This window comes from Anabas testudineus, chromosome 7 (genome assembly GCF_900324465.2).
Source record: "Anabas testudineus chromosome 7, fAnaTes1.2, whole genome shotgun sequence".
Lineage (NCBI taxonomy): Eukaryota > Metazoa > Chordata > Actinopteri > Anabantiformes > Anabantidae > Anabas > Anabas testudineus.
Genome location: NC_046616.1, coordinates 9123333 through 9148764, shown reverse-complemented (window position 1 = coordinate 9148764; position 25432 = coordinate 9123333). Strand labels below are relative to the sequence as shown.

The window sequence follows — 25432 nt, the reverse complement described above, 5'->3', positions numbered from 1 at the left end:
GGGACAGCCCAGGACAGAGCTGGACTTCTTGATTACTTTGTCAATTATATTAATATTATATTAATTAATAACAAATATGGCTAAGAAATATCTCTAGTAATTAATTTTAAAAGATTGAGCCAAAGACTTTAGTAATGTGTGACAAACATACTACAGCTGTCAAGTACGATGAGGGCAAAACATATTATTTGCAATTTCTGTGGCTATTAAATGCTCCAATTTTTATCCGATTGCCACACTGTACTTAAAGTCCTGCAATGGAAACTTTAATTAAAGCAGAATGGTCCATTTGAGAACGACATATTATATTATAATCCTTCTATGTCATAGAGTAGATTTTGTATTTCGATAAAGTAACTAGTTACTACAAGTGCACTTGAAAATCCAAGTTATATCATTTTATTATGAATTGCAGTGGAAATACTGTAACATGCAATTACCACGGAATTGGACAAACTTTCTGCCACAGTATTTAACTAAAGCTCCAGCTGTGCAGTGGGGAGCTGTGGGAGCCCCTGGCCCAGCTGACCCCGACCCTGCACACCGTGCACGGTGGTTTTCTTTGAAGAGGGCGCCGTTTTCTCTGCCGCGCCGCTGACGCTGCTCCGCGCCCGGGCCACGTGACGAGGCGAAGCGGCCTCTCCTCCCCTCTTCTCTCGGTCCTTCCTTCCCAGGGTTCAATGAGCGCTGTGTGGCCCCACCCCGTCTCTCTTCAGCGTTGTCTGTCTTCTCAGTGTAAGCTACTATTCTCGGAGAGAGAAAGTGAGAAAATAATAACCTCAAAGACCTGGTTATTCCCGACTTTCACCTTCCACGACCAGCGGCCAGGAGGGGAGCGGCCTTCGCGGTGGGAATGAGCTGCTACAACAACCCGTGTCCTATTTTTTGTGAATGTGAATGCATGTAGACTCAAGCCTGTAGCCTATTTACCCACCTCGGATTCAAGAGAAATACATATAAATGCATGTTTAGTGAGAGTGTGTATGTATGTTCACACCTATGTAGGCTGTAAAACTGAGCCTGACAGCGGGGGTTGTGTTTTTTTTTTTTCACCTGCAGAAAACGTGGATACATTTCGAGGGTTTTTCACATCTTGGTCACGTTTTCTTTTCGTTTTCTTTTTGTTCTTTAAAATTTGGTCTCTTGAGGACATTCACTGGAGTCGAGCTGGAAATTTAAAAAAAATAAATAAAATAAAGTCCATCGGTGCGCAGTTTTGGAGGCTCGGTGGTGATGTGAGGGGCTGATAACACATTTCAGCAACAAAAGCAAGGGGCAGCGAGAGAGAGAGAGAGAGAGAGAGAGAAGGCCCATCTGGAGGAGAAAACACAGCAAGGAACAGCCATCACAAATAAGGAGGACAAATCGGGGGATATTGGATCGTTTCGGGGTTGGAGGTGGTGCAGGAATCAGCCGAAAACGCAGCTGCAGTGAGTTTGAAGCTGTTTTGAGTTGATTTGACGCAAAGAATGAAAAGGACTGCGAGCCGGATGACGACGGAAGCAATGAGAATATCACACATGTAGCTCGTTAAGGTGTAAATATTGTTTCCCTCATTTCTGTCCTGCTGGGCCCCGACGAAGACATCCGTCGGGGAGACAGAGAAATAGAGATTATAAGAATACACCTAAGGCTGCGTTTATCATGAAAGGAGACGTGGAAACGAGCCGCGCCATAGCACGGGCGAGCTTCTCGGACACGCCGAGTTCGGCTCCTTGTCACGGGCAGCAGTGAGACGCAAGACCTGGGCTTTTGGAAATGCAAATTAGGTTGTTTATTCTGCCTCCAATTGAGGTGAAACCACGATTTTTGGTATCGTAATAGACAGTGTGGATTACGGCTCGCAAGCATACGCTGTTGACGGAGGTGGGAGTGGGAAACAAAAACAAACTGTAGTGCATGTGAAGGAGGAAAAAGCCCGAGCAGGATTCAGCAAACTGAGAAGGCGGCCTCGGTGTCGTCAGCAGCAGTATCCTGCCCTTTCCCTGACAGCTAAATACGCGTTATGGACACATAATTTCTACAGTGCTGCACCACGGGCAGTTTCTGGAGCAAACCAGGGACGTTGGACGGTGTAAATGTGGGTGTCATTGCTGCCAAATCTGCAGGTCAAACGTGGGATCTAGACTAGTGTAGTTTATTTAATTATTTTTCCTTCTACATACCCCCTCCACCTCCACTTTTTTTTTTTCTTCTTGTTCTTTTTCCACCTCCTCCTCGTCCTCCTCCCTTGGACCCCCTTTTTTCCTTTTTTCTTGCGGGAAGATGGGTTGTTTGGGCAACAGTAAGACCGAAGACCAGAGAAATGAGGAGAAGGCACAAAGAGAAGCAAACAAAAAGATAGAAAAGCAGCTCCAAAAAGACAAACAGATATACAGAGCAACACACAGACTACTACTTTTAGGTGAGTTTGATTTTTTTTTTTCTCTTGCTCTCTCTCTCTCTGCTTGCAGCTTTTCAGGCAAGGCCTCTGTCTGCACAGTTGAGGCTCTGCTTCCTCCCTGTATAACCTTCTGGGATGTTGTTTTGGGAAACATTGTCAACAGTATGACTTTGCCATTGCATAAGGCTAAAAATGCAGCTATATGCTAGGTTTTCAGCATGTTGCTTTCAGGTTGTGAGCACATCCAACAGCAGTGTGCACAGTGATGTATAAGTGTGCCTGTGTGTGTGTGTGTGTGTGTGTGTGTGTGTGTGTGTGTGTGTGTATACATACATATATACAGACACACACACACACACAGCCTGTCCAAAAATAAAAGTCACAACCTCCTTAAGCTTTGAATATGGCATTCATTCACAGTGGCATCGTTTCGATAAGCTTCTGCAATGTCACAACATTTATTCCCATCCAGAGTTGCATTAATTTTTCGACAGGAACTTGTATTGATGATGGGAGAGTCGAACCACTGCAGAAAGTCTTCTCCAGCACATCCCAAAGATTCTCAATGGGGTTAAGGTCTGGACTCTGTGGTGGCCAATCCATCTGTGAAAATTATGTCATGCTCCCTGAACCACTCTTTCACAATTTGAGCCCCATGAATCCTGGCATTGTCATCTTGGAACATGCCCGTGCCATCAGGGAAGAAAAAATCCATTGATGGAATAACCTGGTTATTCAGTATATCCAGGTAGTCAGCTGACCTCAGTCTTTGGGCACATAACGTTGCTGAATCTAGACCTGACAAACTACAGCAACCCCAGATCATAGCACTACCCCCAGAGGCTTGTACAGTAGGCACTAGGAATGATGGGTGCATCACTTCAACCGCCTCTCTTCTTACCCTGATGCACCCATCACTCTGGAACAGGGTAAATCTGGTCTCATCAGACCACATGACTTTATTCTATTGCTCCAGCATCCAATCTTTATGCTCCCTAGCAAATTGAAGCCTTTTTTCCCGATTAGCCTCACTGACAAGTATTTTTCTTAAGGTCACACAGCTGTTTAGTCCCAATCCCTTGAGTTCCCTTTACATTGTGCTCTAACTTTTACTATTAAACATAGCCGTGAGTTCTACTGTTGTTCTATGATTTGATTTCAGCAAGCGTTTAAGTGATCGCCTATCACGATCATTCAAGTTTATTTTCCGACCACATTTCTTCCTTAAAGATTATGGTTCCCCACTATCGTTCCAGTTTTTAATAATGCGTTGGACACTTTTAAACCCAGTTTAGTAGTTTCAGCAATCTCTTTACATATTGTCTTTGCTTGATTCATGGCAATAATTTTACCCTTCTAAAACAAATTAACGTCTTTTCCATGACCACAGGATGTGTCTTTTGACATGGTTGTTTAAGATGTGAGAAGCAACTCAATACATCAGTTAGGGTCAAATAAGTCGTTGGCAGCTGAAATGTAATCACCCATGTAGTAATTATCTTATGAGAGACTCTTACCTATTTGCTTAGTTAAATCTGGTGAGTTTTTTTTTCTTTTGGCGGGCAGTGTGTAGATAGATAGATAGTTAGATAGATAGATAGATCTAGCATATCCTTTTCCAGCCAGAACAGTTTGGCACTAGTATAGTGTATAGTACTCATTTTAATCCTATGCCTGAAAAGTTGGCTAAACTAACACTAGTTACATTATAGTTTGTGGATGTTTAGCCACAATAGTGCCTTAAGATAGTGTGAATGTAAGCAAAACACACTGAAACCTATTTCATGAAGAAATTAACATGTGTCAGACTCAACATGTGGTTGTGTGTGTGTGTCACAGAGAACTGTAGGTGGGCTGGGTCTCTACATTACATAAGAGACAAATAAGTGTCTAGCTTTTCCTGCCATGCTCTTGTCTGTACCCTCTTCATATGTCTATTCACAGGCTTATCACTTCCAAAAAGTCATGGTGTTCTTTTGTACAAATCATAATATGTGATTACAGAAATGCCGTTGAAGGTGCCTATTGTATGACATGCCAGTATTTATGCTGGGGAGGAAGTTGTGACTTGAGGAAAGCAGAAGGACAGGATCCACGTGAAATTCAAAACAAAGATGTCTGCCTTAAAGTTAGCTCCCTTTTTATTATGTAAATTGCTACTAGTTTGACTTTATGGCAGGTCAACAGGTCTGTGACCTGCAGGTCGACAGTGAATCTGTATGACTTGGAGAATATACTGGCATCACTTCTATTTGGTTTGTATTTATGTTAGGTGAAGACACAAGAGTAGTAGTAGTAGTGTGATCCATATTTTTGCCATTAAGAATATGTTAGTGAAGGTGGCAGCCAAGATGTAAACATAATAAATTAGTCTTTGTGTTAAATAAAGTCACAAGTAAAAGTAATTTCCTGGTTTTCTACAAAAATTGATCATCAATATAAATATATAAAAATATAATCTGATCTTCACCAAAGACACAACAACGTACAACACAACAAATAGAACATTTTTAAGTTGATAATACACAGTCATAATCTTTAATGTCTTTATTGAACATACACAAACAGAGTGATGTGGCAAAACTAATGTCCCCACTAGGTTTCTGATGTCATTAAACATCAACTAGAGTCTAGTGTTAGCAAACCTGGAGTCCAGTCAGTGAAACGAGAATGGAGGTGAGATTTGGCTCTAACTTGACTTATAAAAACATGCAGTGTTAGTGTGCAATTTACAAGCAGTATCCGCCATGCCTTGCAAAAAAGAGATCTCAGAAAACTATGATCCAGAGTTGTTGATATGCTTGTAGCTGGAAATGGTGACAGAATAATCTCAGAATTCAGATATTAATCAGTCCACAGTTAGACAAATTGTCTCTTAATGGAGATGATTTGGTACTATGGCTACTCTCTATAGAACTGGCTGTTAAATCTGAACCTCAGAGGAAGCTGAATGATGCAGCAAGACAATAACCCTAAAAATCGAAGTATTTTTTAAAATGGCCTCTCAAACACAAAATCTGCCTTTTTGAGTGGCCTGTTCATAGGCTAGACTTACCCAACAACAACCCAATAGAGATGCTGTGGAATGATCTGAAGAGTAATTTACAACATGCGTCCTAAGAATATGGCTAAGCTGAAGCAGCTCTTTGGTCCAGAATTCCTGAATATTGTGCAGGTCTACTCTGCAACTACAGAAAGTGTTTGCTTGAGGTTATTACTGCCAGAGGTAGTTCAAGCAGTTATTGGAACACTGTTGCTTTTACTTTTTCCACCATTGCTGGGTATGTTTAATGGGTGGGTTCAATTAAGACATGAAAATTCATTACTTTCTTTGTTTTATGAGCTTCAACATATTTTTATATGTTGATATTTGTGACTTTAGTGAACATCAGATCACATTTCAAGAACAGTTTATGCAGAAAATCAGGAAATTGCAAACAGTGCCACTCCTTTTTCTTGCAACTATATGTAGGTAACACATAAATGTTAGACATATATTTGCAGAACTAAAATTCTAGCATGCCTTTTCTTGAGGCTGAAGTCGTTGATTAATTTTGCTCATTTAAAGGGTAACCTGCAATCAGAACTACTCTGGTCATTATTTCAGATACATTATTTAAAGTGTTGATCATGTTAGTGATGAGAGTATATGTTGTATTGAGGTGTATATATTGCTCAGTGATAAAATACTACATTTTCCAGAGTAGATTCCTTAAAGTTAAAATATTGTCATCTTAGCAGGTAGTATTCTTTTAATCTCAAATTACAAATATAAATGTTTTATTGTTTGACATTAACTAAAACAAATTAATTACCTAGGCATAACCTTCATGGACATGTTCCGTAAATAAGGATATGTGGTGGATCCTGAAACCTTGTCAAACTTGCTTCTAACATTTATCCAACAAGTAAAATAGTGTATCTTCTTATAATATATTCTAGAAGAATGTCTAGAAAATAGGTACAGCAACAATCTGAAGACCCTTTTGAGTGCTATTTTGCTTGTGATGTCTTGTGATGTTTGTGTATAGCAAGTAATAAAGAATCTAGATTCAATTAGACATTTTATTGACATCCACACTTGAAGTGAACTTGATCTTTTCAAGTATATGATTTGACAACACAGCTCTAATGCAATATCACCACAATATTTGCAAATCTAAGGGACAATCCTGTGTGCAGAAATATCTGCAAATGTTTATGTTGTAATGTGCTACTACAGTCATCTGTTATTTAAATGATAAATTGACTTAACAACGTTGACACCATGCCCCAGACATCATTCACATTTAATTAATTGATCAGAGTTTGACTTTTCTATGTGTTCATTTATGTACTGTGCAGTCTTTGCATCAGAGTGCCAACTTTTGTCTATTTATTTAGAGTAGAGTAGATTAATTTACCGATGTATCACTACACTGATCTTATTTTTTTTTTATTATCTATTCTCATTGGAAGGAAACAGAGGCTTCCCATTCTTAACCTGCATTTGTAACTGCATCTGTACCTGGTCTTTGTATTTTATCTAAAAAGAGTTTGCACAGTTTTGATGTTTTATTATTATGTGTAGAAGTCACCCAATTTGAGTGTAAGATCACAATATAAACACATGTACATACTGTAGTTATTTTAGAGATACGATAGAGTTTTTAAAATGCTTTTGATGTGGTTTTAAAGTTTTAGTAGCTGACCAAAAGACAGTTAAAATATTTTCCGTAAGACATACCCCCTGATAGCCATGATGCTCTTAAAGCATCTCAAATATCTGAAAAGCAGTGTTAGATGGTGTAGAACTTTGCATTAACAAAACACAGCATTTAAAAGGTAGAGACTGTCATGCATTAAGAAATATCTTTTATAAAGAATAATTTGGACTTTGACGATTTTTTACTGAATGCAATGTTTCATGTTCACTAGAATGACAAGCCCCAAAATCACTACTGCACTGCTATACTTTTGTATGATATAATATAAGATTTTATGCTTCATCAGTGTAACTGACAGAGAGTTGATATTGTTTTTAAGGATTTTTCTGGCCTTATAGCCTTATTAAATAGCTTGACAGTGGAAAGACAGAGAACATGGAGAGACAGAGAGGGTGTGACATGAAGATCCCGAGAAAGGCTTGGACAAGGGGACGATGCAGTTACGTGGCATATAACCTACTCATTAGGCTACCAGTGTGCACCAGAGAGGTGGTATTGTGACATGAGGTCATCAGTCTTCCCAGAATCTGATATTCAGTAACGGTGTTGGTGCATACGCCCCTATATCAGTACGCCAAAAGTCACCAATGCTCTACACTGTAGAGCGTTGCTCTACACTGTAGAGCATTAGAGGAATAAAAGCATAGCCTTTCCATCCAAACAGAACCAGTCGCCTTGGATTTGGCAAGAACACTTGTAAGTCGCTTTGGATAAAAGCGTCTGCCAAATGACTAAACGTAAACAAGTGTCTTTAAATGAGGTACATTGCTGGTCAACAATTATTTATAATAATTCAGACATACTTCATTTTCTATGTGAAGTTCTTGGACAGACATATTTATATATATATATATATTCCACCCTTAAAAAAAAGAATAAAATAAGATACTGTAAAATGGATTATTTAAATAGTGTGCTAAGTAATAATAAAGTAAATACATATAAAAGGAGATATAGTAAAGACAAATTCTAGACTATTCTAGAAAATAGTTGCTCAAGGCATTCAGTTTATTTCATTCAGCCAATAAATAGTACTGAGTCGAACAAGATGTTTGTATCCAAATATCTTTGTCCATCAACTCAATTCATTAATGTGTCGTCTTCAATGCTGTTGTAAAGAAAAATCATAAACAACAGGAAATCACTGAAAGAAAACATTCTTATGGTCTGAGACAGGAAAGACATTGTACAGTGTGAAAGAGCTAAAGAGTTGTGTATATATATATATTATAATATATTATTATACCTTTATATATTGAAGTTTTGAGATGACTAGACAAAGTACGTCAGTTTCATTTTTACAGCAACGGTTTCTTTTAATGCTGATTGCGGTTTGATGGCAGTCAAATACATGGAAACTGATTGTTGGTGTCTACACTTTGTAATCACATTTTCTTCACAGGACACAAAGGCTTACAGTGATCTTTTGAAGTAGTTCTTTATTAGAAGAAATTTCATATAACATAACAAGAGAAATGGAAATGAACAAATTCAAGGAGGTTAATTTTTTTTATTTGTTTTGTGGCTTAAGATGGAGCAACTGTACAAACAGAACAACTAAGACAAACACAAAGCCAAAATGCACACTCAAAATTGGTCACGTCATTGTCAGTTGTTAAATGTAGATTAATGTTGATAATCATATGTGAGAAAATCTTCCTGATACTAGAACTGCCCTTTAATGCTTAACTGCTTTTATAATGAAATCTTTAAACAGGCAGTGTAACACCTGAACACAGTCATCATTGTCATTATTGTGATTACAGTTAGTGGGATAGTTTTTTTCTTTCAAGCATGGCATCCAACAGCCCTGTTCTTACATCTACCCCCAGTTCTCCCAAAAAAAGTCAGTGTGTATTTGGTGTATTTTTTTGGTCATTGAAACTGTCCTGTAGAGCATATTAACTCACAGCCAGGTTATTAACATCCAAACTGAAGACTTTAGTCCAGTGCAGGAAATGACATTACATGTACTCTAAAGTGACAGTAACAAATAAATGTGTATTATTTGTATCTCATAACATTGACCTAGTCTTATTGTACTGCTTGGTACTGGTTCTCATGTGAACAGGTCCATAAAATTTCCTCTCTCTCTCTTTTAGGAGCTGGAGAGTCGGGGAAGAGCACCATCGTGAAACAGATGAGGATCCTACATGTCAACGGCTTCAATGCAGAGTAAGTAGGATATGAGTAAAGGTATAGACACTGCTGAGCTTGAGCATATATGAAAAGTAGGTTTAGGCAGTATCTGCTGAGCTCACAAGCTGATACCTCTATTCAATTTTGGGGATGCACACTTTCAAGAACATATTGCTGAGTCCCTCTTTATGGAAAACCTTATTTTCAGTGAAGCTGTCTGAAACTATGAGAAGGTCAGTGATGCTTAAGCTCACAGTAAGGCCTGTAACGTTTGATTTAAGCAACTACAACACTGATGTACAAATACATTATAATCACCTCTATGTACCAGATGAAATCATTGCAGCCTCAGACATCTAGTTGCATTCTTATTGGTCAGTTTCACCTGTTGTGTATTTACCAGTGTTGCAACTGCAGTGACCATCCAAATACCTGGTTAACTTGTAAATTTCCAGTTCTAATTCAGTATTGAGCAAATGCCAAGCATGTTCATTTAGTTGCATGATACTCTGATGAATGATTCGTTAAATGATGTATTCAATGATATTTCAATATTGACAGTGAAAGATTTACTGAGGTTATTCCTCCACTTTGACTAGCTGCTAGGGCACCTTTCATTATTTAGTAAGCTTTCTTATGGGCATGCAAAGCCACGCAAAAGTTTAAGACGGTTATTGTTGTTGAATTCTAATAAGAATTTAGATTAGAAGGTGAGCATTAGCATATGAGTAGGATTGCCACATCCTCAGTTTGGGTCCACCTGGGGACCTTTGTTGCGTTTCTCCCCTTTGTCTCCCCCCAGATGAGAATCCTACAAAACTCTTAAAATATTCAAGAACAACAAAATGACCCCCAAAAAAATTATAAAAAGAGCAAAAACATAAACATCTGCGTTATTTTAACACATATTTAAAGGACCCCTGATTTCTACCAGTTAACGACTGAAGTAGACATCCCTGTTCTTTTGTGGATGTAAATCTATTTTATAGCTTTTGGCATGCTTTGGTTTCCATTTTAGTCTTTAGACACACAAGTTATTTCAGTTCTACTACTCTCTCTTTCTTGATTTTTAGTTTCTGGAGGGCATATTTGACATGTACATATTTAATTAGGCAAAATGGAGAGTTTATTTGTGTGTATGTTTTTGTGTATTGATGAACTGGCATGTATTGCTCTGGTGGTTGTGATGAGGGCAGAAGCAAGGTTAGCCTAGAACATCAGCACCTAAGGCAGACAAGAGCATATGACCTGCCGCATGACTCCGTAACACCGAAGAGTTTGTGTGGTAATATATTTATTTGTGGGTGTGTGTGTCTTCATTAAAAACACCCACAAACTCATACAACAGAACTGTGTTTCAGTCAGCTTTTTGACATTGCCTGGATTATCTGGTTGACATGATTTGATTGATTTATACACTGCCCACCCAAAAAAAAGTCACCACCTGGATTTAACTTAGCAAATAGGTAAGAGCCTCACATTGGATAATTACTGCATGGATGATTATGTTACAGCTGTCAACAAGTTAACTGATGCAGTGAGTAGTTTCTCATTTCTTAAGCGACCATGTCAAAAGACACATCCTGTGGTTGTGAAAAAGATGTTAATCTGTTTAAGAAGGGTCAAATTATTGGCGTGAATCAAGCAAAGAAAACATCTAAGGAGATTGATGAAACTATTAAAACTCGGTTAAGAACTGTCCAGTGGAAGAAGGTCATGTGGTCTGATGAGTCCAGATTTACCCTGTTCCAGGGTGATGGGCACATCAGGGTAAGGGTATGAAAAGCATAGTAATATGTTTTAATCATCATGTTTGATCAGGAGGCAGAACATACAATGTGTTGGGTTGAGTGTTGTGGTAACACAAAGGTCAGAGTAATTGGCTTGAAGACTGTTAGTTTCATTTTCTAGGCTGCTTTGGAACAGAAATTAATGACAAACTCGGCTCTCTGTATTCTCTTCACAACTATGACTGAGTTGCCCTTGGGCAAGGCATTTAACTACCAGCTTTGTCACTGGAGCTCTGAAGTGGTAAAGATCTGAGGACGGGGATGTCAGTTGTTTTTTGTTGAAAAAAGAAAATCCTTTGTAAAACCCAAATCTCTGATCCAAAAGCTCTGATGTTGATGCAGGAGGCTAGACAGTAAAGTTTCAGGCTATAAAACATCATTGATGAGCTAAATGATTCTACACCAATCTATACAACTAAGAGGATCCACAGATATTACTGATAAATTGAGTTTGTCACTATGAGCCACATCTTACACATACAATAGTTTTTAATCTATTGTTAACGTGAAAATATTGATCATAGCTGTTTTAGTTTTCAAGCCTATGAAGGGCAGCATGAGGGTGTAGTGGTTAGCACTGTCACCTCACAGCAGGAAGAACCCGGGTACGAATCCACGGCTTGGCTAGAGTTTGCATGTTCACCCTGTGTCTGCGTGGGTTGTCTCCCGGACTCTGGCTTCATCCCACCTGCAAAGACATGCATGTTGGTGTTAATAGGTGAATCTGAATTGCCCATAAGTGTGAATGGTCATCTGTGTTTGTGCGTCTGCCCTGCAATGAACTAGTGACTTGTCCAGGGTGTACCCCGCCTGTTGCCCAATGACAGATGGAATATGCTCAAGCATTCCCGCAACCCTTCAGAGGACAAGCAGTTAAGTTGATGAATATATGGATGGTACTGCTGCAGTTTTCACAGTTTACTGATGTGCTTCTTGTGATTTTTCCACAATTGTTTGACATTGTAGATTTCAAAGACAAAATCCGTACTATAAGAGAGAATTATGACAGAGACGATGTTATTATAATGTTTGTTCAGACCCAGCTTATGAGCCTGTTTTACATCTAACTGTTCAGTGTCTGCCTTTATTCACTTTAACACATCAGTAGACGTCATCAGTGTAACAAGTTTGTTGTCATGCCATCTTATTTTCTTTTCCTGCCTCTAACCACACACGTCCAGAGCGCACACACACACACGACCATGTGATTTTAATGACTATCAGGTTGGAAATGTAAACAAGGCATCTTCTGTCTCCCTTCTAACCCAATAAACTCTATCTTACCTCCTCTTCTCTCTCATCTTCTCGCCCTTGCCTGTGTTTCTTGGTGCACAGTGACCTCACAGGCTTCTCAGGCTCTGTTACCATTTGTCAATGAGCATTACACAAATTATATTCAAGTCAATGTACGTGTTTTTTTTTTTGTTTTTTTTTGGTCAGTCTAATATACAGCTCTGTGCAAAAGTCTTAGGCCACCATTAGAGTTCTTTTGGCAGTGCTGTTGACCATATATATTTATTTCTTAGACAAAATATAAATAAACATTATTAAAGAGCCGCTGTAAGCCAAGAAATTTTGCTGTGAAAGACCAAGATAGGTTTACAGTAGCATTGCAGCATGATAGCAATAGAAATTGCAATCTTTGTTTTCAGTAATCAAACAGGTGAGCCAGTACCAGTACCAGTATATAGAAAATCCAGAGGCCCACTAAGATAGCCAGTAATCGCTCAGTTATCTGCTGATTGTCTACATTCTTGCATAGATTTGAACCATTGCAGCAGTGTCTCTTTTAAAACATTAAACTGGCATAGAACAAAGAGGTCTGTCTCGCCTGTTGTCACTGACACAGAACTATTATAAACACAATGCACTTTTGTCCTGGCAGGCTCAAGGTGAAAGATAGACTAACTGGCCCTCTGGTTGCCTTTACTAGAAACACTTTTGTCACAGAGAGTCTAAATATCTTGTGCAAACAACTGTTCTTCACAGCAGACAGACATAATTTCTTTACAATGCGTGCCAATGAAGGCCTGTTTACCCCTCCCAGATCTGAAACAAACCTAATTCAGTCTACTGTAGAGTACCATGCAATGGTAACAACGCATTTTGTTTTATTGCAGTGCAGCTTTATTTTATTATAATCCTTATATTAATATTTAGTGGTTTCTTGTCTGTAACTACATGTTGAACTAAGAACAATGTTTAAATGTATATATGAAAACTTCTGCTTTGGCATATCTAATACTTCTAAATGGGTTAAAAAAAAAACTAGATGATATCCACAGGGGCATCTTGGCTTTAAGCAGGCAAGAAAATTTAGAACGAATATTTTGCAAACTAAAGAAAGATCAACCTATTTAGGAGGTGTATTGAAGGTTGATATTGAGTTGCATTATGGTAAAAGTCAGTTATTTAATTCAGCAGTTTTCTGTATTTTAAAAAAAAAAAAAAACAATATGGGTGTTTCTGTGATGGTCTTAGCAGGTCTTAGTCTTTCCCTGTATTTGTTGCCTCTAGTCTGAAGAGTCATTTATGTATGGTACTGCTGTACAACAAAAAAATCCCATTAACGTTGAACCACAAATCCTAACATAAAGTTTTTGTTTTTCAGAGAGAAGAAGCAGAAAATTCAGGACATCAAGAATAATATTAAAGAGGCTATTGAGGTAAGTTACTTTTGTCATTTTTGAATGTAGCAAATTATAAATGTTTAATACTCTTTCATGCTACTTTACTCTCTTATTTGAACAGTTTTCTTTTCCGAATTAAATGATCTTGTGTATTTTGTTTCTGTTATCAGCTCTTAAGTGAATTCTGTTTGGCTTTGTACATTTTCAACAGACCATAGTAACTGCTATGAGCAATCTGACACCACCAGTCCAGTTGGCGTGCCCAGAGAACCAGTACCGGATTGAATACATCCTCAGCCTCGTCAGCCAGAAGGACTTTGAGTTTCCATCTGTAAGTAATACAACGTCACACTCAAACCCAGAAATATCATCATCTTCACACCAGTTTTAAACAAGTATTACCACGTGTATTATTATTATTATTATTATTATTATTATTATTATTATTATTATTATTATTATTATTATTATTATTAACAACAACAACAACAATACTAATAATACATCTAATACTAAATCAAATTAAACAAATATGTGTATGTGTAAATGTGACAACCTATTCTCTGTTTGCTCTTTATTTATGCCCACATTAAAGAGATTACCAGTCTCCACAACTTTTTAATATATAGAGTATAGACCAGGTGGAGGTGGATGACAGTGCTGAACTAATGTCCAGAAAAAAAACACCCTCTATTATATGGTGACATTTTGGGTTCAAGCTTAGCAACACTAAGCAAAGACAGGTAATATGTACAATAAAGTTGCTACAACACGCAAGAACATGACAAATTTGAGACGCAGAGAAAAGGATGATGAAAGAACTGACTAGTAAAGAAGCGGCTGAAAGCTGGCCTGTATACTGAACAAACAAAACACAATTACAGATGTGTTTGCGAGTGTCACTTATAAGACAGGTCCACATAGAGATATCACTTACTCCATACCATTCTGGCAAAGAAAGACAAGAGCTACCAGCTGTTTGTATGTCTGAGTTGAGAAATACACATTTCAAAATGATCAGCAGTCTCTGTAGTTTCCTTGATGACCAACAAAGTTACCAAGGATAACTTGCTTGATATCATTTATTACATCACAACCACAAATCACAATATTGGCAACAATAATCACAAAGTTACTTTTTCACCAAATTGTGCAGCCCTAATTTTTAATTTAATTGTTAATTAATTTTTTATGTATTTATCATTTATTTATTTTTGATTTATAGTTAATGAGCTAACCACATACAGCTATCTTACTCAGGGAAATTTCATTAAGACACACAAGTTCTTACAGGAATCAAATCTGTGAGTTTTCACATACGGGTTGCTCTTGAACCACTAAATCACCCTGCTGCCCTAGGAATTCCACTCATGCTGAGCTGTTGGGAAGCAATTATTTGTTTACGGTTATTATTTGGCTTTACTTGTTTGGTTGGTTGACTTGTTTATGACGAGCACAGCATAGTTTCCAAGTTATAAAACGGGGTGGCGAAAGTGAATTATACATTTTATCGGGGATCTGCCTGTAAAACAGAATGACAGTGCTAAAACAGGAGTGTGTGTGTATAAAGAGAGAGGTCTGTGCTCATGGGCATCAAAAGGGCACATCATCACTTCCAGTCAGCTCTGTGACAATTTGCCATTTATGCTTTACTAAGCATTAGATAACTTCCTACATACGGTTACACACAGCAAATTGGTCCATTAGAAACTGATGTCATTAAAAGTGTGTGTGTGTGTGTGCGCGCGCGCGTGTTATTGTTGTTATTATTATTATTATTATTATTAATGGATTATTACTGTCTGATTTTCCCGTCGTCAGATTACTAATTAATTGATAACTTGGTAAAGTTCATTGTTAATACACACTGAGAAATGAACACCTCACCAAGCTTTAGTTAAATAGATTGAACGGAGCAAGTTTGTGCGTGTGTTTTAATCCTGAATTATAATTTTATTCAGACTGTACATTGCTACAGAATATTTCCAGCTATTTTGTCAAAGCAGAAAGCCGACTAGGTCGAGGCTGTTAGGATATTAAACACTAATCACTACAAACATATTAATTGAAAGAAAAATGGCTGATATCTTTTTTTATGCCATCATTATCAAGAAACATTTTCCCCCTATAATTTTTTTCTCACCTCCAAATAAGCATAGATTGTGGGATGCATTTAAACGCTCACTAAACATATATTTGATTTCATTTTTATTTCTCACGTGTTTGAATCTTGTAGTTTTAACTATGTACTTCATTGCCATTAAGTATTTTAGAGTGCTCCAGACATACGTCACATAATGGGGGTGTATGTTGTTTCCGTCCATGTGAGCTGACAGGTCCACACCAGAAGACACTTGTTTAGTTGTTGGGGAAAAAAGAAAGAAGTGAAGTGGTTAATCCATGCTGTGTGTCAGTATGTCAATAAGTCTGTCCATATGACGGTGTATAGTGAGTCTCTCTCCCTCTGCCACTATTTATCTTTACGGACCTGTATACAGGCATCACCCAGGCAGAACATAAACTGCATGTAGTGTCAACAAAACCTCAGACACACTGTAGACCTATGGGAATCCTTTACCTCTTCTCTACCTTTGTCATAGCTGTCATATTTAGTGTAAAATGCTCAGCAAGTAAAATGAAACATCTCCTGCATAAATTATTCATTAGATAAACTTTTTGAACCATGTTTAACTAAATAAACACAGCATTTTCTACTTGCATACAAGTGGCTGAGACCCCACATACAGTACAATACTGTTAAACTGACTATGACGACTTTCCTTATTTACACTACACCAAACAGTGCTAGTTGCCAGTATCTCAATAGTAGAGGTGTGACATTTAGCATGACGTCTAATGTGATGTACTGAATAACACACGTGTCAGAAATGTGATTCATACTGGTGTTACTTTCAAAACAATTGCAGAAAAGCACATTTTATCTGCAAGTATAGAGGTTTATAACCCGATTCAGGCTTAAGCAAGTTGTTTTGTGCATCCTATACAACATGTTAGTGGTCACAATCACAGACTTGGATTCATACAAGCATTGTGTTCATACAATAGAACGTAAAATACATTGCGTGAGAAATAGGGAGCCACTCAAACAACAGTTATTAGATGTGAGAGTAAAAAGAGGTAACTGTTTAGGATTAGGGTCAGGTTAGACCAGTGGTTCCCAAACCTAGTCCCCAGGCTCCCTGGAACAGGCTGCTTGTTTTTCCAGATATCCCTAACCCCTGATTACCCAGATCAGGTGTTTCTTCCAAATTTAACACACCACTGGCTGGGATACATATCTTAAACAGACTCTTCTTTCTTCGATGCCTTCATTCAAATGCTTGCATACTGTGGCTGTTCTTCTCCCTTTTTGTCATCCAGCATATGTGGCGAATGTACCAAGAGAAACTACTCCAGGTGTTTTGGGTGATGTTTTAACATCTTTGTCCCCAGTCACGTTCCCAGTACACATTCCTAGCAGCAACTGAAATTAAAAAATTTCTGTGATGCTATATCAATTTCTGTCTCCTGTCATTCATGTATTTCTCTGTTTCCCTGTCTCCTTAGGAGTTCTATGACCATGCGAAGACACTGTGGCAGGATGAGGGGGTCAGGGCATGCTACGAGAGATCCAACGAGTACCAGCTAATTGACTGTGCACAATAGTAAGTAACTATCAAACATGATTTTCTAATGTCGTCTGCGATGTTTGACCACAAAGAAAAGCGGCATATCAAGGGCACCTCTATATTCTAAATGAACCAGATATATAACCAGAACTTTTAACCACAATGTCTACAACTCAAATCCCAACAGAGGATTTTGTTGCATGTCATACCGTCCTCTCTCTCTCCCACACATTTCCTGTCTGCCTCTTCATTGTCAAATGTCTAAACAAAGGTAAAATATCAAGAGGAAATCCTTACAATTGATCGGTGATTGCAAGTGATTAATTGATATTGATGTTTAAAAAAATACTTTAACTTTAGATGATTTAAGTTAAAAGCTAAACTTCTCAGAGAGATTATTAAACCTTGCAATACAAACGCATATTCGTTTCTTAAATCTTAATCATAGGCTAAACCTGTACAGCACATCTTAAGGTTTTTCGGGTTTTGTGACCAGACTACTTTTCTTTCTGCTACTCCCTTTAGGGGTCGCCACAACGGATCATCTGTCTCCATCTCACTCTGCCTCTTCTTCTGTCACTATAGCCTCTCTCATGTCCTCCTTTATCACATCTATAAACTCCTTCTTTGGCCTTCCACTTCTCCTTCTGTCTGTTGGCACCATCCTCAGCATGGTTCTCTCGATATACTCTGCATCCCTCATCTGCACGTGCCCAAACTGTTTGTGATATGCATATCTGATTTAGCACAGGTTTTACACTGGAAGCCTTTACTGATGCATCCCTTCCCAGTTATCTAAGCTTGGGACTGACAGTAAGGGAGCACAGGTTTGTGTAGCCTCATTGAGCGGGTTTTTGACCGAAGCCTGCTATCTGTCTAAATCTGTGTACACTTGAGAAATCATTACATACCCTTCTTAACATGACCGTTAGCAAAAACCTTATGTTTTTATAATTTCTTTGTTTTCATTTAATTTCTCTGCATGCAGAGCATGTAACACAATGTTTTCCACATTTCTTTTTCTGATGAGTATTATTTTAAACATTCACACAACAGTAACTTAACATGTAGTTAAGTTAGTTTCTCTATAGGCTTTAGAAAAACTTAGAATTATATTATCAAGATTAAGTCACGTCTATCCTGATTCTGGTCCTTGTAACTTTGGTCTAAGCGTAACGTTTAGGGACACGCAGGCTGGATTTTCCATTCATGTGGATCCATCTGGCTCTTACAGGTATAATGTGAATTTTAGGGTCATTAAGTGATTTTGATAACATCATGTGGTTTAACAAAAGATAACTAAGGGACCCCAGGCTTTCCTAAATTAAGGTCGTTAGTGTAGATGAGGTGAATGCTGCTCTCGTACTCTGTTTTGATCACAGCTGCTGACGACAAAAACCTTAGATTTTAACTGCGCTGACAGAACTCAACTATATGCAGCTGGTGATTACACATGTAATTTATATCAGTCTGATATCTGACTATCATTTAGTTTTTGTGTCATTCTTCTTGCTTAGTAATATTACTATAATACATGCTCTGTGTCCATTAAGCAACTAACTTGAGATATGACATGTGCAGCTAGTTTGTACACTGGTATGCAGTGACTCAGGTAATGTGGTTCACTGAAGTTTCTTCTGTGTATTTCCTGACAGAGGGATATGAAGTCAATTTACACACAGCACCCACACTGGCAAATATATTGCCCCATACTGTATCAGCAGACCATATCTCCTGTATAGCGTTTTCATCTGTGTGCACATCTGGACCAACTCAGACCATTTAAAAACTGGTTGAGGAGCCAGTGGCAGTTAACTTTAAACATTTGCAAATGTTGTGGCTTTTGCACATAGCTGGCTCTTACTACGAAAACAGTTTTCATATACCAGCAGCAGTTTTCAGTTTTTGGAGCAAACATGGCCGAGGCTGAGTCATCTACAAATGATGAGGATGTTTAAAGGAGTAGGAGGGGTGGTGTTTGAGGAGGATGCTTTTGCTCCTTAACTGTGGACCATGTGCCTATACCCAAACTGCAGTTCACTAGTAAATCACTACTGATGAATATGACGTACACTCAGTTTTGCACTTTAGGTTAGCGTCTGTTTTTAAAAAGTGTACATTAGGAGGAAATCCTCTTGTATATCCCCGTCAGGCGGTTGAGATGGTACAGTCCGGTCTTTTGTTCCGTCCCTCTTGTTGCTCACACATCCAGCACAAAAACACAAACTCCTCCTGCTCCTGCTTTCTCTTTCCTCCTCCTCTGTCTCCCTTTCCTTCATCTGCATCTGTCTGTCTTTCGTCTTTATGGAGCAGCTCCAGCAGCACACGATTGGGAGCTGATAGACTATTAATAGCACATGTAGTTGGGTCTCCATGGTAACCGTGCTGGAGGCCAGGGCGCTGGGGAGCTATTTTTGAAATCTGCTCTGTAATGTTAGACAGACGCCACTATGCTTTCATTCTCTTTCAGTCTCTCTCTCTCTCTCTCTCTCTCTGTCCTCTCCCTCCTCCCTTCTTTCACGTTCACTCCCACGTGCACTCTCATCTCTTTTTCTGTCTTGACACGTACACTTGCTCTGTGCACCATGCTGACATCCCTCTTTTTTTCTCCCTCCGTCCATCTCTTTCTTCAGAGTTTGTGTTTTTCAGGAATTGACAGGTTTTGGCCCTTAGATCTGCTTACTGTTGTGAGATGGGAAGTTCTTGACGTAGTTCACACGTGATTAAAGTGATTCAGTCTTGTGCCTGTGTTCAGTGGATGATGCAAATTAACATGTCAGAGTAATCGCATCAACACGGGAAAATACGTTGTGTTTTAACTTTGTGAAACATTTATTTAACATATTTCTGGCACTTAAGTTTGTGGTAACAAACCACATCAAGACTATTTTGATCAGTCTGTGGTTTAGTTGTGACAGCAACAGGTGAAAAAGTAACTAAGGCCAATGTTGGAGAGTTTTCTGAGATTTATATCTGAGTTATAGAGACACAAACGTACCGTTGCAGTCAACCGGGTGTGTATAGTCAAGTTTTTTTTATTTGTATAGCACTTGTCATTCAGAGTGTTATTCACATTAGCATGAGAGCAAGCTGATCAGTATAAAATTATATCAAATCACAAGATGTCAGATGACGGCTTTTTGCGCAGCACCAAAATTGCACCCCATCCACCATCGCCATCATCTCTAATTATTTTATAAATAGATTTCTGATCAGCTGGAGTTTACATTGATCAGGTGACATTTAGAAAAAGAAGTTTGAAAGGAAAGGTGTTTGTGTGAGCCAGAAAATTTCCCTGCACATGTTCACCCATGTGATATTTAGTTCTTTCCTGGAGATTTTTAAATTAGCAGCTGCTGCAGGTAGCCTGCAGTCTGCATATCAATAAACTGTTTTGCGAGCAGAAAAGACAGATATATATATATATATATATATATATATATATATATATATATATTTTTTTTTTTTTTTCTTAATAAATATGAAGCAATTATCTTATTTAGTTATATACCAGTTGACTTATTTCTTCTTCTCTCTCTGCAGCTTTCTAGACAAGATTGACATTGTGAAACAGAATGACTACACTCCAACTGATCAGGTGGGTGAATTTCTGTCACCACAATTTAATAAAGCCTACAATTTCTTATACAAGTATATCTGCTTTTCTATAGAGGTATGTTATGTGGATTTGAAAATGGGAAAACTAGAAAATGTGTTTCAGAGATTTTCATCATCATGTACATCCATGTTTGAGACTAAAACCGACTAGTGTTTGAGTGGGATCCAGCAGAAGTTTCAACCTGCAACATCTTTATTCTGTTTCAATTTTCACAATATTCTTCATACCATCAATGATGAGTCTTACAAAGTTATTTTACTGAAACTGTACTGAGAATGCCAAAAAAAAACATCTCATGCCCCAGTTTCTTAAGGTTTTTCACCCTGATCTAGAAAAGATGTCCAGGACACATGAATCATATTTTAAAGTGTAAAGCTTGCTAAAGATTTTGCAGTGTAAACAGTTAACATCATGTTAAATATCTTTTTGATTTTTAGCAAATTTGTTGTGACAATTTTTGTTGTTTTCTCCAGGATTTGCTGCGATGCAGAGTACTGACTTCAGGGATCTTTGAGACGAGATTCCAGGTGGACAAAGTAAATTTCCAGTAAGTGAAAACAGGCAGGAAAATACTGGTGTATGGAATAATTTCTTAATAAACATACACAAATGGACCAACTTCTGAATCTAAGATGTACAATTTGTCCACATGATGGCAGCATTTCACCAGGTAATGTCCTGTTTAATTTCCACAGTATGTTTGATGTTGGTGGTCAAAGGGATGAACGCCGGAAATGGATTCAGTGCTTTAACGGTAACTTCTATTCAATTAATCTTCCCCTCATGTCACTCATCTCATGCCTTTCTCTCTCCATCTCTCTCTCTTGCTCTGACTGAGTTATCTCTGTCCCGTTCTTCTCATCAGATGTAACGGCCATCATCTTCGTGGTGGCCAGTAGCAGTTACAATATGGTGATCCGAGAGGACAATCAGACCAATCGTTTACAGGAAGCCCTCAACCTCTTCAAGAACATCTGGAACAACAGGTGAAGAGAGAGACGACACAGTTTCCCTGTTGTCTACTTCAGTGTAGAACTAATGATGTTTCTAAGTGACAGCATAAGTGAACACCTGTTTGTATGTATTGCTACCAACTCCAACCAGTAATTCCTTCTTAGATCTCTTTATACACTCAGATACAGTTTAATGTTTCCATACGTTATCTTAATTCAGTGTTGTGTCCTTTCAGGTGGCTGCGGACCATTTCTGTCATCTTGTTCCTAAATAAACAAGACCTGCTCGCCGAGAAGGTGCTGGCAGGGAAATCCAAAATTGAGGAATACTTTCCTGAATTTGCTCGCTACACTACCCCCGACGATGGTGAGCAGTTGTAGTACAGTTTTATCCACTTTTATTACTTTTAAAGGGCCATTTATTTAGTCATAAACATGTCAGTCCACTGACTAGTCTACAGTTAGCTGTAGGATTGCAACTGCTGTTTTTCCACTTGTAAATATAGTTTTGAAACAGTATTTCAGGAAATTGTCTAATCGTTGTTTTTAAAGTAGGGTGGCCAAACATCCCAAACTGCCTCAAACTGTCCCAGCTGAAAACTGGTCTATGAAAAATACCCAAGATGTCCCAGTTTCCACCACCTGTGCTAAATATGTCCCAGTTTTTAAAAAAATCCCCTGCTTATCACTGTAAAACATTCCTGAGCCTGCAGAAACTTTTCCCATGTTTCTGTACAGTAGGGATCCACAAAATAGAGTGATATATCTGCTCTTATTGTAATGGGTTCAAACTGGACACAAGTCTTGACTTCAATGAATGAAGATATATGCCTTTGTGAGGGGCATTGTAGTCATTGACTACAAGAGGTCATCCTTGATTGACACCTGCAAATGCTCTGGTCACACACTTACAATAGTGGCAATGTTTTCAACTAATTACATGATAACTCACATTATAATGTAAACGTCTTTACTAATAAATGCCTTTCTGCTCTCTCAGCGACACCAGAGCCTGGAGAAGATCCACGTGTTACAAGGGCAAAGTACTTCATAAGAGATGAATTCCTGGTACGTGCATAGGCTGGCCTGTCTTTTCTGTATTTTTCTTATTGTCAACAAATTTAACCAAAACCTGGAATGATCTGATCTTGGTACTAACACATATTGTTTGATACACCTCATTATTTTAGTTTTTTGTCTTTTTTCTTCATCTACAGAGGATCAGCACAGCAAGTGGGGATGGGAGGCACTACTGTTACCCTCACTTTACCTGCGCTGTCGACACAGAAAACATCCGCCGTGTCTTCAATGACTGTCGAGACATCATCCAGCGGATGCACCTGCGGCAGTACGAGCTGTTGTGATGGGAGAGCACAGGTGTTTGGCCAGAAACACAAAAACAGATCGAACTGTGATAAACCTTGACCCCTGAGTCTCTGAACTCCCCTCTTCCATGGAAGTGGGTGAGCTCTTGTGAAGGAACGGGGGCCAAAATACTCACACATACACACATGCACGCACGCACACTTACTGTAAACACACCATGAACCCAGACCTCCCCTTGATGCCAACTCCCTATCTGCAGTAGACAGAACTGTTTCAATGAAGGGGATTTAGAGACTAAGACCTAAACAGACTCTGATCTCCGCCTTCAGCCATACTCATACATGTTTACTTCTCAACATCATGTACAATCTCTGTTACCTTCACGTTTCCAAAAACCCAGAATAGCCCAGTCTGGATTGTAACTTCTGCAGTGAGGAGGGTTTGGGCTGCTGTTCAGATTGGAAGATTTCTCTCTAGTTGAGACTCAGAAAGCAACTACTTCAGTGCAACTGTTAAACAGAGAACTGTTGAATTACTGCAAACAGAGAATAAACATGTCACAACAGATCAGCTTAACGCTGTATGTAACAGAAAACACAAGCACTGGGCTCAGGACTCAAAACGTGTACTTCAGTCCTTATCACTTACACAAATCCATAAATCCAACCACAGGATCCGCTTACACACAGAAACACAGCAGGATCAACGGGCTGCTGGCAGATTTTTCCAGCGCAGTGCTTTGAGATTAAATGGACTGAGTGACTGACTGTGCAGCCGAGCCCCGAGGAGCAGTGTTACCGCAGACTAAACAGACGAGGGGTGTCCTGCGATCAGTCAGGCTGCAAGGGGCGGTTCACAGAAACGGGACAGAGCTTACTCCTGTGTGAAAATCTCTGACAGAGGTCGGACATATTTGGTAGGGATTGTGATGACAGTCCCTCGACTTCTCCACAGAATAGTTTTGCAACATGACTTTGCCTTGGTAACAGTGGAGCGAAACGTGAGGAGGATATTCCTGAGTTTAAAATTAAATAAATAAAAAATGCCAACTTTTATGGAACTCAAACAGAGGACAAAAGCATCCTTCTTCAGTACAGTACCATATAAGTTAAAGAGAACTCTCATCTTGTCATGACTGACCCTGTTTTAATGTCTCCACAGCTGTTTTTGTCTGTGTAGACTTTTGTGCCATTGTGCCCTGTGTGTGCTCTTTCTATATTGTTTCGCTTTCTGTCTCTGTCATTCTATCATTTTTTTGTCCCTGCTCTTTCTCCTCTGAGGATTTTACAAATTCTCCATCTTCACATTTCCCCCCCCCCCCACTCTCATTTTCTCCATCACTTCCCTTCCTCATCTCCACCACCTTCCCATCTGCACTTTTGCCCTGCGAGCAGTGCATTTTTATTTTAGCAGAAAATAAAATATTCCTGAAATATAAAAAAAACAAGATGACGACAACAACAACTGGGACACTAATGTTTTGTTTGTTTGGTTTTTTTTTGTTGTTTTTTTGTTTACTCCTGTGGTCAAACAACCTGCTCACACTACCCTGCCATTTCTCACTTTGTCATTCCTCCATCTTTCCTCCTTCCTCCCCTCCTCTAGCTCCTTTGTATGTTTGTCTTTACTTTACTGCTGATCTATTATTCTTGTACAGACTGTAAAATGTATTATTTTGTACAACTTTATTGAAAAAAAATAACTTTTAGAAGATCCCTGTGCCTTGATCACGACTGTACGTGTGTAATGAGCTAAAGTGGGTGTCATACTGCGCTGTATAGCTTGGCCAATTCCCTCCTAACTCCCTGCCTCCCTTGCCACTTCCTCCTTTCTCTTTATCCTTCAATCTTTTTATCTCTCTCTTCCTGTCCCCCTCTCTCTCTGTCTCTGTCTTCTGCCACCTCTCTCACCTCGGGGATGCAGGACAACCATTCGTAGCTTTTGTAGTTTTATTTCTCTTCCCTTTTCCTTCCCATTCTCTTTATGATTTAAATGTCTATTTTTGGATCCATATACCCCAAAAAGATAAATATATGAAATGTATATGGGTTTTAAAAAAAGTATTTTATTAGAATCAAATGAACCTTGACAAATTGTACACTTGATAGTGTGCGTATTGCTATAACTTAAATCCTTTCAAATGACGTTGTCTTCAGGTTTCTTTTGTTTTTTTCTGTCGACATCTGAAAAGGACATTTTGAAGGGTTAAAGAGGAGATGAAAGATGCAAAACATTGCTTGTTTCTACACAAATCTTA

At 38.6% G+C, this 25432-nt stretch overlaps 1 protein-coding gene across 1 annotated transcript; it reads left to right on the top strand.

The window, feature by feature from the left end:
- The first annotated feature begins 693 nt into the window (after positions 1–693).
- gnas (GNAS complex locus) lies at positions 694–25432 on the top strand. Its single transcript, XM_026367994.1, has 12 exons — positions 694–2404; positions 9192–9264; positions 13630–13684; positions 13860–13979; positions 17216–17313; positions 20821–20875; positions 21370–21443; positions 21592–21650; positions 21762–21882; positions 22086–22216; positions 22850–22917; positions 23067–25432. Exons 1-12 carry the CDS (start codon positions 2266–2268, stop codon positions 23211–23213), a joined length of 1140 nt encoding a protein of 379 aa, XP_026223779.1. The 5' UTR covers positions 694–2265; the 3' UTR covers positions 23214–25432.

Excerpts from the sequence above, each read along its gene's own strand:
- gnas (XM_026367994.1), top strand. The coding sequence starts at position 2,266 with ATGGGTTGTTTGGGCAACAGTAAGACCGAAGACCAGAGAAATGAGGAG. Across the intron at positions 13,685-13,859 it reads ATATTAAAGAGGCTATTGAG|ACCATAGTAACTGCTATGAG; the intron begins GTAAGTTACTTT and ends CATTTTCAACAG. Across the intron at positions 21,444-21,591 it reads GTGGACAAAGTAAATTTCCA|TATGTTTGATGTTGGTGGTC; the intron begins GTAAGTGAAAAC and ends TAATTTCCACAG.